The sequence below is a fragment of the Nomascus leucogenys genome, chromosome 3 (assembly GCF_006542625.1).
Source record: "Nomascus leucogenys isolate Asia chromosome 3, Asia_NLE_v1, whole genome shotgun sequence".
NCBI classification, from domain to species: Eukaryota; Metazoa; Chordata; class Mammalia; order Primates; family Hylobatidae; genus Nomascus; species Nomascus leucogenys.
Window position 1 is genome coordinate 38,268,515 of NC_044383.1, and position 17,369 is coordinate 38,285,883.

At 41.6% G+C, this 17,369-nt stretch overlaps 1 protein-coding gene across 41 annotated transcripts in view; it reads left to right on the top strand.

Moving 5' to 3' along the window:
* The window catches only part of SORBS1 (sorbin and SH3 domain containing 1), a 247,838-nt gene that overhangs the window by 167,929 nt on the left and 62,540 nt on the right, over nucleotides 1-17,369 (top strand). For 31 of the 41 annotated variants that reach the window (XM_030809195.1, XM_030809211.1, XM_030809225.1 and 28 more), the window contains 4 exons: nucleotides 7,120-7,167; nucleotides 7,291-7,420; nucleotides 9,586-9,700; nucleotides 15,525-15,608. In XM_030809195.1, the coding sequence (XP_030665055.1) occupies nucleotides 7,120-7,167; nucleotides 7,291-7,420; nucleotides 9,586-9,700; nucleotides 15,525-15,608 (377 nt within the window). The remainder of the gene's footprint in view (nucleotides 1-7,119; nucleotides 7,168-7,290; nucleotides 7,421-9,585; nucleotides 9,701-15,524; nucleotides 15,609-17,369) is intronic. The other 10 variants (XM_030809224.1, XM_030809227.1, XM_030809214.1 and 7 more) reach the window with 1 other exon arrangement.

The following is a 17,369-nucleotide window of genomic DNA, read 5'->3' on the forward strand; positions in this document are numbered from 1 at the left end:
AGAGTGGTAATCCTATTAATAATAATAGTCTTATAATGACATAACCACCACCTCAGTGACTATGTGGCTGTCATTAATTGAGCCCTCGCCACATACAAGGTTCTGTGCTGAATATATCACTATTGTTATCTCATTTTCATTCTCCCAGCAGCCCCATGAAGTAACTCTTCATTTTATCAATGAGGAGTATGAGGTTCAGAGAGATTAAGTAATAGATGCGAGATTATACAGTAAGTAGCAGAACCAGGATTCAAACCTAGGTGTTTGGGGCTCCGTAAACATAGGCTTTTACTCACGCTGCTATACTGCCCTGCAGATTCCTTTCCCCTTCCTGACTCTGTGTTCTTGGTTGTCCCCTTCTTGTCCAGAGGCTCTCTGGTACCCGACTCCAGGCATTCAGCTTCCCCTGAGTCAGTCCTGCCTCAGTCTGCTAAGCCAGTACCTCCCAGATGGTGCCTGGAAATACATAGTTAGGGACCCAGCACAGTGGCTCATGCCTGTAATTTCAGCACTTTGGGAGGTCGAGGTGGGTGGATCACCTGAGGTCAGGAGTTCGAGACCAACCTGGCCAACATAGTGAAACCCTGTCTTTACTAAAAATACAAAAAAAATTAGCCAGCGGGCATGGTGGCAGGCGCCTGCTACTTGGGAGGCTGAGGCAAGAGAATCACTTGAATCTGGGATGCAAAGGTTGCAATGAGCCGAGATCGCACCACTGCACTCCACCATGGGCGACAGAGTGAGTCTCTGTCTCAAAAAAAAAAAAAAAAAAAAAAAAAAAAAGAATATATAGTTAGAAAAACTCCTCAAGTGATTGACAGACAGGATTGAGAACCACTGGGATGGGGAAATACCACTCTTTCCCAGCCCCCAAAAAGAGATGAAGAAAATTGGCCAGACGCAATTTTGGGAATATGGATATAGGATGAGAATGGAGAATGCGGATTTTACAGAATTAGTGCCCCCTACTCTGAACACGCCCAAATGATGTTGGCTCACTTGGCACATTTGATGTCAAGAAGAGGGAAAATATTTTCAAATAATGGCTCAGAATTTGCAGCAAAACCAGATAACTGGTATGTTACTTCATGGTCCATGGCCTCTCCTGACTTTCTGTGGCCTGTGCCTGTGAGGACCTCCTGGACCATGTCAGTGAGAAGGTGAGTCCAGGTGAAGCCCCAGAGACCAGCTTTTTTTCCCATGCTTTCCGATGCCTCTTCTACCACTTCAGGCTGGTGGTGGCCACTGCCACCTCTCGGTGATGTCACTCAAGACACCACCTCTAGGCATCCCCAGGTTGTGGTGTCAAAATGGTCTGTCTCAGTGCTTCTTCCTCATTCCTAGAAGAGATTGCACTAAGGCGAGGATTTAAAGAGGCGCATCTTCTCAGGCACAGCTGTAGTTGAGTTAAAATAATTCTCTACTGGCCTTACAGGATTTGTAAGAATAGCTTTGTTTTGCTTGAGTTCAAGCAAATAATTCTATTGTGAAGATGCTTGGCCAGGATCTGTGCCTCCTGCCCCAGACTCCAGCCAGTACTGCCCAGGGGAGGGGCTGAGTCGCTCTCCTAACGAGAGCTTCCCAGGAGATCTCCGCCTAGCAAGTGCAAAAGCCATTGACTGGCCTGTGGGATAGTTAAGAAACGGTAGCAGTTACTCCCTTTCCACCTTCACGGCCTAGGAGTTCGATAGCAGATGAAGACGGTGAGTCTTCTTCTAACCCTATGATTCTCCCAAACTTTCTCCTTTAACTAATTTTTGCTCCACCTCATTCTCTTCTTTAGAGTTCTATTTTTTCTCTATGTCTTCTATAACTACTGTACACCCTATCCTGGTCTTTTTTTTGCATTCTTTAGAACTTGATTGCCACATCTGTAATCCCAGCTACTCAGGAGGTCAGGGCAGGGGGATCACTTGAGCCCAGGATTTTGAGGCTGCAGTGAGCTATGATCACACCACTGTATTCCCTCCAGTCTGGGCAACAAAGTGAAACCCTGTCTCTTAAAAAAAAAAAAAAAAGAACTTGATGGCCTGTAACTAAAACGTAGACAGCTTTGTAATGCTTTCCCCCAAGCTCTCTGGGCTTCCTGACATCCTTACCCTTTTGTTTGTTCTTCCTTTCCCACCCCACCCAGACTCAGTACCCAACTCTACATCTGTGTCTTTTCCCCTACTATTTTTGTTCACGGGGGTCGTGTATGACTATCTTTACCCTTTTATCCTTTCTCTTCCTAAGTGTGAGGGGTAAAGCCAGAGGAGGATTTAGGTTGAGCAATGGAAGAAAGATTGTGTCAAAAATGAGCCATTAATATTTGGAAAATTGTTTCAAGTTTAAAGGCCTGAGAAATGCATAAAATTGAAATTTAATTGATATAGGCAAGTGGTTATGCAAATGATTTTTGCCCATCCTCCCATTTTAGTCAGGCGGTTTTTTAGAACAACTTTCAACCAGTACTTTGTTCAGTTGTCTTTGAGATTTTTATAAATTAAAGAAAAACAGGAAAAAAAAAAGTGATTTGGAAGCTCATTTAAAGTCACTGTGGTTGAAAAGGCAATTATGTGGCTCCTGGCAGTTGTAGGAGAGTGGCTGTCCCCAAATTGAGCTACCAAGGACAGATTTCCAAAGCCCAGAGAAGAATCATTGTGTAAATATTAGAGCCCAGCAGGACATTCAGAGGCCTAAGTGAGTTGTTTACCCTGTGTAAATCCCATGCAGTGTTACAGCTTCCTGCAAATCACTGGCATAGGAAGGTCTGAGTGTTGCTGCCAAGGTTTGATGTCTGCTGCTTGGAGCTCTGAGGAGCACAATTAGCATGTGATTCCACCATGAGCAGAAACCACAAGATTTCTGCACAGCTGAGCCCACTCTAGCATTGTTTTAAACGGCCTTTGGAGAAATAGTGAAGGCAGAGCTTCAGGTGCTAGGTAATAGACAATTTGAGAAACATTTCATTTAACATGTCTTAACTATGTTGAGCACACTTGTCCCATTTGGCTGGCTCTAGTGTGGAGAAATGCAGACATGCTCCTTACACTGTTTTCCCATTCCTTGGTATTTCTAACTGCATATCCATCTTCCCCAGTGTTGACTTAGTCTCCCAGGAGAAGGCAGCAAGGAGCAGCAACTATTGATAGAAGGTGTAGAAGCTGGGCGGTGGCTCACGCCTGTAATCTCAGCTCTTTGGGAGGCTGATGCGGGTGGATCACCTGCGGTCAGGAGTTCGAGACCAGCTTGACAAATATGGTGAAACCCTGTCTCTACTAAAAATACAAAAATTAGCTGGGCGTGGTGGCGGGCGCTTGTAGTCCCAGCTACTCGGGAGGCTGCGACAGAACTGCTTGAACCCGGGAGGCAAAGGTTGCAGTGAGCCAAGATCACACCACTGCACTCCAGCCTGGGCAACAGAGTGAGACTCTGTCTCAAAAAAAGAAAAGAAAAGAAAAGATGTAGCAAGAGTGACTCAGTGTTATCCATTGTCCCTGGAGACCAGCAAGAGGAAAACTAGAAATGTGAGGCAACTCAGAAAACTTGCTTAAACGTCACTGAGGGCAAGGGGATGCAAAAATCGGGCAAAGGCTTCAGGGGCTGGAAATTGGCCTGGCCAACAGTGCAGTGCATGCCTTGAGTTTCAAGACAACATCTTTCTCTGCCTCTTCCATAATAACGTGGTAATAGAATAGCCAGTCTTTCAGCTTTCCCAGGATTGGGCAGATGAAACTGGGGTGAAAGAACATAGTAGGCATTTCTGTCACGGGGCTACTAGATGACATAGGGAAGTGGAATCTGAAAGACCTTAAATCCATTTCTGCTTTGTCTGTCTCACTCTGCAGCTAAGGGCAAATCTTCTCAACCTACTTGGGCTTTCATTTCCTTGTCTATAAAATGAGGTATTAAGTTCCTCTTGGAGTTTTTTGCAAGGTCGAAGTGAGATGACATTAGTAAATTACCAGCCATTGTTAGCCACTTAATAATGGGAGCTACAATTATTATTTTTATTCATAAGCTGAGGTAAAATATTCTTCCATTAGATTTACAAGACAAACATCAAAAATTAAAATAATGGATTTCACAAGCCCTAGAACTTGTCCTGTGTTATAGTTGTTCAGATGAATCTGTATGACTTGTTTGTCTTGTTGAAAGTTCATGAGCTGAAATCCACATACCAGAACCTGTGGACCCTTTGAGAGAAATGAAAACTTGTTCACAGAGACTCCCCTGCCCTGTGTTAGCCTGGCGTGGGTGAGATTTCTCTACCAATGCTGAATAAGAAACAAGTGTTTTTTTTTTTTAGAGACAAAGCCTTGCTCTGCCATGTCACCCAGGCTGGAGTGCAGTGGTACAGTCATAGCTCACTGCAGCCTCAAACTCCTAGACTCAAGCGATCCTCCCACCTCAGCCTCCCAAGTAGCTAGGACTGCAGGTGTGTGCCGCCATGCATGGCTAATTTTTTAAAATATTTTGTACAGATGGGATCTCACTATGTTGCCCAGGCTGGTCTTGGATTTCTGGCCTCGAGCAATCCTCCCACCCCAGCCTCCCAAAGCACTGGGGTTACAGGTGTGAGCCACCAGACCCGTCCAAGAAAGGAGCTTTAAGCACATTCAGTTCTTCAGACGCCTCTGTTACCAGCATCCCCCAACTCCAACTTTCCTGGTTCTCCCTCTCCTTTTCAAAGTACATACATTGTTAAACTTCCCAAGTAGTACTGTTTTTTTCCCTATCTTAGAACTATTTCTCATTTTCTTCTTCTTCCTTTTTTTTTTTTTTCTTTTTGAGACAGTCTCACTCCATCACCCAGGCTGGAGTGCAGGGGCACGATCTTGGCTCACCCCAACCTCTGCCTCTGGGGTTCAAGCAGTTCTTCTGCCTCAGCCTCCCAAGTAGCTGGGACTACAGGCGCATGCCATCACGCCTGGCTAATTTTTGTATTTTTAATAGAGACGGGGTTTCACCATGTTGGTCAGGCTGGTCTCAAACTCCTGACCTCAAGCCATACACCCACCTCAGCCTCCCAAAGTGCTGGGGTTACAGGCGTGAGCCACCATGCTCAACCAGTATTTCTCATTTTCTTCTAATAAACCTTCTAGAGTTCCACATTAGAAAGCTCTAGAGAGAAACATTTTTTAAAGAGCTCAGGCTTAAAAAAAAAATACAAAAAAAACCTGAATATTTAAATGCCACTCCTCTCCACCCAGTGAAAACTTTGCTTCTTACTTCATGAACCAGGTAATAGTTATAAATTAACCTTCATCTCATCATCTACTGATAAGCTATAATTTCTCCGTGATTCAGAGATGTACAGGGTTTTGAGCTAAAATGCTAGGCTACATTTTAAGCAGTGCATACATCAGCTTCTAACTAAGCTAACTTTTCATTTGGGCATTTTCATTGCAGCATTTTTTCTAATCAAGTCCCTGTAATCAAAGCTCATTTTTAGTTTTCTTTGACATCGTGGCATTTTGTCAGTATAATCAGACGTTCTGTTTAAAAAAACAAAAAACTGTCAACACGCAATTTTTCAGAATAATCTTTCAAAAAATCTTTTTTTGGATCCCACTTTATCTCTTTCCCCTGTTCTATTTTCAGAAGATAACATAAATAAGCTTACACACTCAATTTAAAATAGTGAAAGGCTTGGCTATGTTGGTAGAAAAAAACCTTAAGCCCTGTTCAACCTTGATATTGATAAATTCTTAAAAGTGAGGGAAGGAAGTAGGGGAAAAGGCACCTTGGTACCTGATGCCTGTCCCTTATGTGGGCCAAGGGAGACCTGAGACAAATAAAAATGGGGAAAAGAGGGGACAAGAAGGAGTGATTGTTAGAGAGGCTGTCTGAATAATACTTTACTCAAAATAATAGCAACATTAGCTTATTTATATTGCATAAAATATTCTGGCCTTGTCTCTTCTGAAACTTAAAATGATTTGCATAGAAACAAGGACTTGATTAACACGAAGTCACCACCATACAGTGGATTCTTTGACTTGTCTTTGCAGGTTAGTTCATGTGCTTTCCTAATTGTCATGAACTTTAGGGAAGGAATTGGGTCTTCATTCCATGTATGTGAATTTTGAATCCAGATTAGCAAGATGTTAGAAATGGGAAAGGCTAACTAACTCTTTTTGGAGTAGTGCTTTGGAGGGACCATCATGGATGTAGTGACTAGATAGAGTGCATTTTCGGGACAGTCCCACTTTAAAAACCTGTTCCCATCAACGTGCCTGTGGTCTGATTTTTAGTTCAGAAGATACAGCCACTTCCACAGGGGGTTCAGATCTTGTATAGGTTCTGCAAGTTTTAGAACCCAGTGTCAAGCCTACGTAGGGATGTGTGTCATGCCTTTGGAGAGCCACCTCCCACCATAGAGACACGTGTGAGTTTGATTTGCTCCAGAGATGCAGTTTAGATACTCACTCCGAGTAGTACCTTCGCAGAGGAAGCCATTTGACCATGGGTCTATTGTGTTCCAAAGAAACAAATCTACTCAGGGAACCAGATTGAGGTGGAATCAAAACAAATTTTGGTGAGGGTTTTCTCAAATTCTTCTCTTAGCTGCAGAACTTCTTTGTTAATGATGTGTATGAAAGCTTACCATATAAAACAGGTCAAAGCTGAGGCAAGGAGCTAGAAAACCCACCCTCTGGGCCTCTCCTTCCCATCCGATAGCAGCCCGAGGCCCCTGTAAGAGGCCTTTCAAGACACTGTTGAACTCGGTGAGCTTAACCATACACTGAGCTGATGCAGCCGGGGATCCATCTCAGCCCCTGCTTCCCACTCAGCCAGACCCAGACCCTGCATTCCAGCTTTGGTTGTGTGGATTCTCTGGAGGAGGACCCTTGGCTGTTTGTCCCTATGCATTTCTTGATGTCAGGCAGCAGCATCCACCAGTTATGACTGTCCTACCTGGACTACAGGTTTGGTTGGGTGTGCTCTACAAACCTTGCTCCTCTCAAACGTGCTCTGCCGTGGTGTAGCTTCTGGCGCTTCACTCTTCTTCTCTCCACTGGGATCCCTAGTGGGGCTGGATGCTCGGACTGGACTGTGGAAATGGGGAACATACAACTTGGTTCTCTTACCTTAGCCAGACTTCTCCTGACTGCATTTTGTTTTGTTCAATAGATGATGATTCAGATCTGTACTCTCCCAGATACTCGTTTTCTGAAGACAGTAAGTGACTTCAAATAACCTGGTTGTGGGGGAGGAAGGGAAAGTTGTGGATGAGGGAAGATAATCGCCCTCTTTTCAGTTTTCATGAGTTTTAAGTCTTTTGTCTGCACTGTCTTTCTCCAGCAAAATCTCCCCTTTCTGTGCCTCGCTCAAAAAGTGAGATGAGCTACATTGATGGTGAGAAGGTAGTCAAGAGGTCGGCCACACTACCCCTCCCAGCCCGCTCTTCCTCACTGAAGTCAAGTCCAGAAAGGTAAGTGCCTGCTTGTCTCTCATTCATTCAGCCTGGGCCTTGTCAGTGTTCATTGAGCCTCCATTCTTAGGAATGCGGAATTTGAGTCTGTGCCCTGTCATCTATTAGCAGTGACTTCTTATTTCTTAGCCTCAATGTCCTCCTCTGTAAAATGGGGATAAAAATAGCATGATTCCTAGTAAGGATAGTGCAAGGATAAAATGAGGTAATATACGTAAGCATTCCTGGTAGCACTTGGCTCATAGTATGGGCTTTATTAATATTGACTATCATTATCATCACTTTTTACATTTTCACAAGAGAAATCTTAACTGCAAGATTTGTCACATATTGTCATATTCTTTGTGCGTACTGTGTTCACATATTCATAGCAATGACTAACTTTAAAAAGAAGCCACACTTTTTAATGTCCATTTACTCATGCAACATGTATTATTGAGACATAAGCCTTGGACTTGTTCTAGTGACAGCATTAATAAATCTCTTAAAATGCCTGCAGCAAACAACACAGTTTTCTTTTTCTTGAGGTTTTTTTTTTTTTTGAGACGGAGTTTTGCTCTGTCATCCAGGCTGGAGTACAGTGGTGCGATCTTGGCTCACTGCAACTTCCGCCTCCCAGGTTCAAGCAGTTCTCATGCCTCAGGCTCCCGAGTAGCTAGGACTACAGGTGCACGCCACCACTCACAGTTAATTTTTGTATTTTTTTAGTAGAGACAGGGTTTCACCATGTTGGCTAGGCTGGTCCCAAATACCTGACTTGAGTTCTTATCTCTAAAAATGCCCTCGGAAGCAATCTTCTCATGCTATTTGGACAGGAGTTCCATGCATCTTCCAGCCCCAACTTACAGCACTTCTCAACACACAAAAGGCTCTGGCCAAACAAAATTATTTACTTCTTCCTTAAATACACATCCAATTTCACACCTCTGTACCTTTTCCAACCTCATAGACAAATTAATGGCTGTTTTAAAAGCACCACACAAACTTAAGTGGCCTCTACCTGAGGAGTTTGATAATTAATTTGAAAAGAAAGCTGGGTATACCCACAAATCCCTTATAGTTGCCTTCATCCAGAACCCACTGGGTGTATTCTCTGCAGATTGAACCATATATCATGGAAGGATATGGGTATATATAAATCATTGTCTCTGCCTTCAAGAAGTTTACAGCCTAGCATGAAAAACTTAATATAATCACAGTGCAAAGTACAGTAATGTACAAATTAAAAATTTGCAAACTAGAGCTTATAGTAACCAAAACAGCTTGGTACTAGCATGAAAACAGACCTATAGACCAATGGAACAGAATAGAGAACCCAGAAACAAATCCACACACCTGTTGTGAACTCATTTTCCACAAAGGTGCCAAGAACATACATTGGGAGAAAGACAGACTCTTCAATAAATGGTGCTGGGAAAACTGGTTATGCAGAAGGATGAAGCTAGACCCCCATCTCTCACCATATGCAAAAATCAAACGAAAATCTATTACTGACTTGAATCTAAGGTTTCAACCCACAGTTACCTCTTCCCTATTCCAGTGTGGAACAGGGAAGAATGCAATTATGGTAGCAGCTAACATTTATTGTGTGGTTACTGTGGGCCTGGCACTCTGCTCAGTGATTACATGTGCTGTCTCATGTAAATTGTTTAGTCCTTACAACAACCCCATTTTTCAGATGAGGAAACTGAGATACCAAGAGGTGAAATACTTGTCTAAGATCACCTAGTTAGCAAGGGGTGTGGCAGGATTTGAACCACAGTCAACTGGCTCCAGGACCTGTGTTCTCTCTCACTGCACTAGTGTGAGTGGGAAGTACAGGCATGTCTGTGGAATGAAAAGCCTATAGAGCGAAGCAAGGTGAAAGATTTTTCCAGAGCCAGCTTTGCTGCTGCTGCCTGTTTTCCTGTTGCTTTCTCCTCTCCCCTTCCTGGTGCCTGGTTTTGAGCACAGGACGTCTCAAGCCTTTTGTGAAGTGAACACCAAACTTTAACTGGTTGTTTTGAGAAGCAAACCAATACAACTAAATTGTTCACCCTGACTCCGATTTTATGCTTTGGATATAACAGTTCTTTGATTACACTATAGCCATCCAAAGTCAGACCGTGTCGGAAGCTAATGCCAGTTGTCATGAAAATAGCTCTAATAGAATTTTCTTTCTGCAGAAATGACTGGGAACCCCCAGATAAGAAAGTAGATACAAGAAAATATCGTGCAGAGCCCAAAAGCATTTACGAATATCAGCCGGGCAAGTCTTCCGTTCTGACCAACGAAAAGATGGTAATGTGCATATTAAAGTTCTTTTGTCTCACCTTGCCCATGTTCTTTAATCAGAATGCATTGTGCAATTGGATTACATTCTTTCCCCTTGAGATAGACTTGCTTTGTGTTGAAGATAATGACAAAAATGAAGTACTTTTACCCTTTTCATTTTTGCAGGTGTTCATAAAATAAGTCCCGCGAGTCTGCTTTTAAAAAATCCTCTTATTGTGGCTCTGTTGCTTTTTTTGTGCATGGTTTTAACCAATATTAATTTTTCTACTAACATAAAGGTTGATTTTGCTGCTGTCTTTTTTTAAATGTCTAAGTGTTCATTTATCAGGCTTGTCATTAAGTGGACTGAAGTCCAGTTTTTTTTAAGTGACTCAGAACAGGCATAAATTTTGTACAAGTTACTAGAATGTCATTAAAAGCTACATAACTAATAGGATGTTGTGACTTGGAAAAAAGGCCCCAGGCTGTTAGAATATATCTTTTAGCTCTTCCTTTTTTGACAAGTGCAATATTGAGGACTAATTTCATATTCGACCTGGTTTATGATTCCCTATACAAGTTCACATCTCTAAGCAATTATGAGTGGGGAAAATGGTTTGTATGCATATAGCAGACCACCCTGGAAAAGTGGCCTCTTCTGTGAAGCAGGAAGAATTCTTACACATTGATTAGTTTCATACCTGCCAGTCATGCGTCCTTTTATTAACCCTTCATTAGGAAAAGCTGGTTCGGAATTGTGATCCTGGTTAAGGGGTTCTCTAAAGCTCCAGAAACACTGAAGTCCTCAGCAGGACAGCAGGATGGAATTATTATGCTGGGGTTTGGTTTTTATTAAAATGTGGTCACCACAATGTCTACAGAATAAGCAGGCCTCTGAAATGCAGGCTCAAATTATGTTCCCTCCGCCTCTTTGGCTCTACATGTTTTGAAAGAAGAATCGATTTGACTTCTACTGAGATAAAAATGTGACATCTCTAAAAGACTGAAGGATAAGTCATTTTAATTAGGAAAAAAGGTCAACAGGTCACAGAAATACTTAGAGTTGTCATTCTTTAGCGTTCACTATGCACCACAGTTATTTCAAGCAGAAAGTTAGGAGAGAAGCCCAGAATTTTGCCTTCTCCCCACCACTGCCCTTCTTTGGAGGTTCTCTGCTCTTAGAAGATACTGTACGTAAGAAACATAGAAGGTAACCTTGCACCCAGGTGCTCCTGCAAAGAAAGTTGTGCTCCTTGGGTTTATTTCCAACACTAATAAGAAGTCTGGGACCCACCATTACATATTAATACATTTAAATGATTTCAGGGACTCTGTAGACCTTTGAGTGTTTTTGTTTCGGCAGTATCACCATTCGTAGATTTTCATGGCTCTTACCGAAGGCTCCCTTTTCTTAATTTCTCCTTCGTTTCCAGCTCCTTTCCCTGGTTCTTAGTCATTTAACCACCACTCAGAACTAGGAAAAACAACATAGTTTAGTTTTTCTCATTGATACCACAACAGTTTATGAGAATCTTCCATACCACAGTTCTTGGGATCATTTACATTGTTTTTACAAACCCCGAAAAGTAACACATGTTGCCCCAAGGGGCCCTCTTGGAGAATGGTGGTGAGCATGCACGTGGATTGCAAAGCTCCTCTGTGTAGTACCAAGCCCTAAGCCAAGCCACTAATGGGGCATGAACACCAAAGGCAGGCCAAGGAAGAGTAGGAATGTCCAATAGTTTCACCCAATTTAGCTCTGTTCCTCCAAAGAGAAGTTTTAGTTGAATCTTAATCTTTTGACAGTCTGCCCTTCACAGTAGTTGAATTCATCCTTTATGTTTGATTTTGTTTCCTGCTGTTTTTATCACATGGACAGAAAAGGTGAAGTGTGAGTTTCAGATGTGAGTCTTGGCTTTTGGTATCTAGTATCTGGTTTGCCAGAATTTGAACATACACCCCTATCCCCGCCCCCAAAACACACACTTGCATTGTTAACTGTGGGTAAGTATACTAACTAGTGACAGATGTAGAATCTAAGTCTGCTCTCAGATATGCACTACTTCATTTTGGGAGAAAAAAATGCTTTTTCCATTTGAGGTACTTATGTCTGCTTAACTCTGGCAATTTAAATTGTGACTTCATAGGCACATCTATGCATGGTTAGCAGGAGAGGTTGCCCTAGAGCTCACCTTGCCCCTGGAGCATACTCAAATCATTCCAGAAAGATGAAAGAAACACTGTACTGCCTTCAAAACCCCCTACAGAAGACTTACAACCTTGATGACCTAGTCATCTATTTGAAAGACTCATATGAAGGTCTTTTTTTTTTTTTTTTTTTTGAGATAGGGTCTCACTCTATCACCCAGGCTGGACTACAGTGATGTGATCATGGCTCACTGAAGCCTTGACCTCCCAGGCTCAGGCAATCCTCCCACCTCAGCCTCCCAAGTAGCTGGGGCTACAGGCATGCACTACCATGCCCAGCTAATTTCTTTCTTTCTTTTTTTTTTGAGATGGAGTCTCGCTCTGTTGCCCAGGATGGAGTGCAGTGGTGCAATCTCAGCTCACAGCAACCTCTGCATCCTGGGTTCATGCAATTCTCCTGCCTCAGCCTCCTGAGTAGATGGGATTACAGGCATGCACCACCACACCAGGCTAATTTTTGTATCTTTAGTAGAGATGGGGTTTCACCATATTGGCCAGGCTGGTCTTGAACTCCTGGCCTCAAATGATCCACCCACCTCTGCCTCCCAAAGTGTGGGATTACAGCCGTGAGCCACTGTGCCTGGCCCAGCTAATTTTTTATTGTTTGTAGAGATGGGGTTTCACCATGTTGCCCAGGCTGGTCTCAAACTCCTTGGCTCAAACAATCTGCCCCTCTTGGCCTCCCAAACTGCTGGGACTACAGGCTTGAGCCACCAAACCTGGCACTTATATGGGTCTTTATCTCTACTTGGTCCCCTCTTACCATAGTAGGATACTTTTTTCTCTTTTAGCCTTGGAATTGGAGAGCTGTTGGTCAGTCCTTGCTTTGTCAGAAATGGCCTTTTTCAGGACTCATTCTTTCATATCTTCCTCTAAGTCTCTTACAGAAGTTCAGTTCACTTAAATATATACATACATACATATATATATACACATATACATATATATATACATATACATATATATATGTAGTAGGACGGACAGATATTAAAAGAGTGATTACAGACACAGTGTACATTTTGGAAGTGTAAAACAAGGGGATTTCCCCAGCTTTGTTTCTTCCCAGTTCACCCTCACTTTGTGTTCCTTTCCTGGCTTTTCAGCATGGTCATTTAGCCCTGCTTTAGCTTGGTGTCATCGCAAAATTAGTGGGCCTGCTCCCCGGTCATGTGGAATATGAAAAGCGGAATATGGTATAGTGTAAAGAACACAGGACTAGGAATTGGAAGATGGGGTGGGTCAAATGTGATAATATGGGTACAATAACTGTGAATATTATGAAGTGCTACACAGACATACCACATTCAGGTGACTTATTTAATTGGAATTTGAAGCTGGTCTCTGGCTTCCATTCAAGAAGCAAAACTGTCTTTGAGGAGAAGCTGGCATTTTTCTGGTGAGTTACCTGCCCTTTTCCAAGGATTTTTTTTGAGCTGGGAGAATAGCCTGTGGTACTAAAGAACTTTGCCAGGCATTATGGAATTTTCCCTGTCTGCCAGGCCAGAGTTCCTGCTCTGTGTCCAGAAGGAGGTTTTTCTGTTGGTCTGTTCCATAACAGGATCCACAGCTGAGTTATACTTGGCAAAATCAAATGCAGATGTGAGGGCTGTGTGGTATCACGTTTTTAGCTTTATCTCTGGGCAGCTCAAAGGACGGAGGCTGGTTGCTCTCACCCATCGCTGTTTGACATAACCTCCTGATTCTATTATTGGCACAGCATTAACCTCCACAGTAAAACAATCTGCAGACAACCTTTGGAAATAAAATGAGTTAATTACTTCAGGATCATGAGTACCAAAACTTTCGGGCAGTTTCCCGAAAGAGCTGGTACATTTTATTTAAGAAAAAAGAAAAAAAGCCTAACCATTCCTAGAGGGCAGTTTATAAATAGTCTTTGTAAAAATAACAAACATGAAATAGATTTCATGAAACCCCATCATATTAGGATCTAGAAAGTCCCAATGGCTAAATTGCCAGTACTGAATAGTTGTGTTTTTGTAGGTATTGTACCTCCTTTCACTGAATTGAATAAATATAGAATCCATTTACTACAGTGAGGGCAAGTCTTCTCCTTCAGGATTTAAACCCTAAGTCCCTAAAGACATTTGGAGGAAGTTTTATCTGGATGCAGGAGGACAGACCTTGTGTTTCAGTATGTATTTCCTTCCGATTTCAACCTAGCTTGGTTTCGGTTAAAGGAAGCTTCCCTGCCATATTTCCATATCGTCCTCTACCTGTAGCAAAAGTGAAAGTAATGCTAAAGATTCTTTTAAAGATCTTAGAAAAAGGGATTGGTAAAGGTCACTAAGAAAGTTAGCAGCCATTTCTACAAGCTGCAAAGGGGATGTTAACTATGTTGTAAGAAAAGTACAGTCAAGAAGAGCTGCTTTGTGAAGCACTGGCATTAAAGACCTGCACACCAGACATGGCCACCCCCTCCCTCAGATGTTATAGCCCAGAAGTGGTGAAGTTTGTTGTGCAGTGTTTTCAATCTCAGTAGAAAGTGTATGCATTTTGTATTTCAGGTTATTGTAGAAAATCACCCCAACTCTCTTTTCGTGATTATCAATGTTTTTTGAAACATATATACATATTTAATTAGTCATGAACCTCACTTTTCCCTGATGTAAATATTTCTCCAATTTATGAAGGGGAAAACGTGATTTGCTTTGCCGCATTCGTTTTCCAACTAGTTATTTCCAGAAACGTGTTATTCCATGAAATAAGGTGCCAGAACTTTATACTTACTTGGTTAAATATTATATCCCATGGAATCAAATTATCAGTCTATTGATAACCTCATAGTGTTATATAAAGTGAGAAATCTAACTTATTTTTGTCACATAACCCAGAAGTTTTTTCCCCTTTGTTCTGTTATCTGTCTTGTCTAGCTTTTCTTTCACTTTATTTTTTCCCGATTCTTTAACATTTATGTGTTAAAACACGAAGTATATTCTGTCTGTATTCATCTGCCATGGATACTTGTTTAAAATGTTTTTTCACTGTGTCCTCTGTCTTTACTTATATCATTTTTCACTTTCACTTTACTGTGTACGGGACATGGTTTCCTACCTACTCATGTGCCATTAAAGATGCAGTATTAACCAATTGGCTTTTATAAAGTGTCAATATTTGCGTTTATTTCGAAAACCTTAAGGTAGCTTTGCAAATAAGTACTAAAGTTGTACTAGCCCATAAAAATCTGCTCTACTCAACTGGCATAGATGGCTAAATGTTTGGTGTGCTCACCAAGTAGTTTGCTCATAACTAATAGTTCTTTGTAAAGGGCTTTGTTTTCTTCCACATTACTGAAAATTATTGCAGAACGCTGTTATGCCCAGATTCAGACTTGTTGTGTAGGCAGCAGTGTGGTGCAGAGTTGTCCATCTATAGTCCATTTTCCTCTGCCTTAGGGCTGAGAATGATTCACTCACTGTTCCCTGCCTCAATTTCCCTGTTTTTATAAACCTGTCCTCTCCCTCCTGTTTTTGCTGTTGTCAGTAAAAACAGATGATTGCTGCTATTGAATGCAGCTCCTGTATATACCTGGAAACCACTGCATCTCTACTGGCCTGTTCCTATGTAATCTTTGCATAATGTTATCCTTCTCTTTCTTCCATTTCCCTATCACCAACCCCTATAGAGTCGGGATATAAGCCCAGAAGAGATAGATTTAAAGAATGAACCTTGGTATAAATTCTTTTCGGAATTGGAGTTTGGGAAACCGGTAAGTTTAATAGCTTCAGTGGTTATACACCTTTTAAACTAATGCTGTGGATGCATTGTTGCTGCTAAAGAATCAGATGTTTGTAAGGAATTCAGAAAGTGGGGAGCAGTCATGTTGGTTGTCTGTAGTGGGATTGTCTCTTCTCACTACAACCTCTAAGCTTTCTTTTGCCTTACTTCACTGAGAAAGGATAGTGAGCTCTGGAAATACATCTTGCTGGAATATACCAGAGAAACACAAATAATCATTGCTTGTCTTAGACCTCCCCCTACTAACAACAAGTACCACATGCCTTGTGGATGGCATTATTTCAGCCATTGGTTCACTTCCTTGACCAAAGTCTTTATGGTTTGTGAAAGACAAGCTGAAAATGCATTACACACTGAGAAGACCAGCATTGTCTCTGCTTTAAATAGAATTTTTAAAAGCACATATGTAAATGAAGTCCCAGAGCAGGCCAACAAGGACCTCTCTTTATGCAGATGTGACCCACAAATGCAACCCCATTATAGGTGACTTTTAGGGAATGATTTCTATGATGTAGGATATTTCCCAAAGTTTGAAATGGGAGTAAGGAATTCTAGCATCTTTAGTATTCACCCTACAGTTGCCCCATGATATCTCTGAACTGGCTTTGGTACAAATTGGCTTTTGGCACTTAAAGGAGGATTTTCTTAGCCTTGCACCCAAAGGAATATAAAATAGAAGGGAGAATTGAGCTCATCCTTCCTCTAGAGATAACTGGAAACTGACTTTAAAACTCTAGTTACTTTAAAGTCTTAATTATGACAGCTGCAAAAAGAATTTACAGGTAGAGGAGTTAAGTGTATAAACACATTTTATTCAATGATTGTATGTGACTTTAAGCATTGGATCCAGCTTTTGAGTTTCTGTGGTCTGGGATGATAGTTTTATTTGCAGACAGGAATGAATTTTATAGTTGAGTAAATAAAATGTTTTAAAATTTTTTATTAAAACAAAGACAAAGAGAAATTAAGCTGGTGCTTAGGAATTACTCTTTGATTTGGCGGTGCTGAGTTTTGAGAGTTCAGGCATCTTCTGAGTTAAGAGCACTAGATTTGCAAACAGCCTGCTTGTTCCTCTCTTCTGGTCCCTCCTAGACACTGTCTCCCGATAGCAGCTGAGCTGTCCTGGATGAACAGCGCCACCTAGTGACCAGTGGAGAGGGACGCATCTGACCCAAAGTCTGCACCCTCCTTCTCCCCTCCCCAAAGCATTGGTGCACACCTCATTTCTTCTCCTTTCTCTCCTTTCTTTTTTTTCCCCCTCTGCTGTTCACCATTCAGACATCAGTTAAATTTACCTCAGGCAATCTTTTCCACATGCAGTATTTAACAGTATCCTAACCCTTTCTCTTTTCTCCTTTTCTTAAAACCCGGTCAATTATGTCACCAAAAAAAGCTTTTGCTGTGTGTAGTTGTCTCCCCACCCCCAAAACAGACCATGATTGGTATATGAAACAATAATGCCATACTTTAGTCAAGGAAAGCAAAAGCTATTAAATTATGTTTAATAGAGTCCATGCCATTGATTTTTGAAGTCTGTTTCAGAATCCACACATTTCTGCCCATCTCATCTGCCAAACAACTAAATTAGTTTTATCTAAAATATTAGCTTTCAGGAAAAATGGTGGAATTTTTTCCCTAATTAGTTGTGATTGTTTTACTAAATCTATCATTACAAATAATTTTTGAGGATAATATATAGTATTTTAATACCAGCATACATTTAAATAGTCTC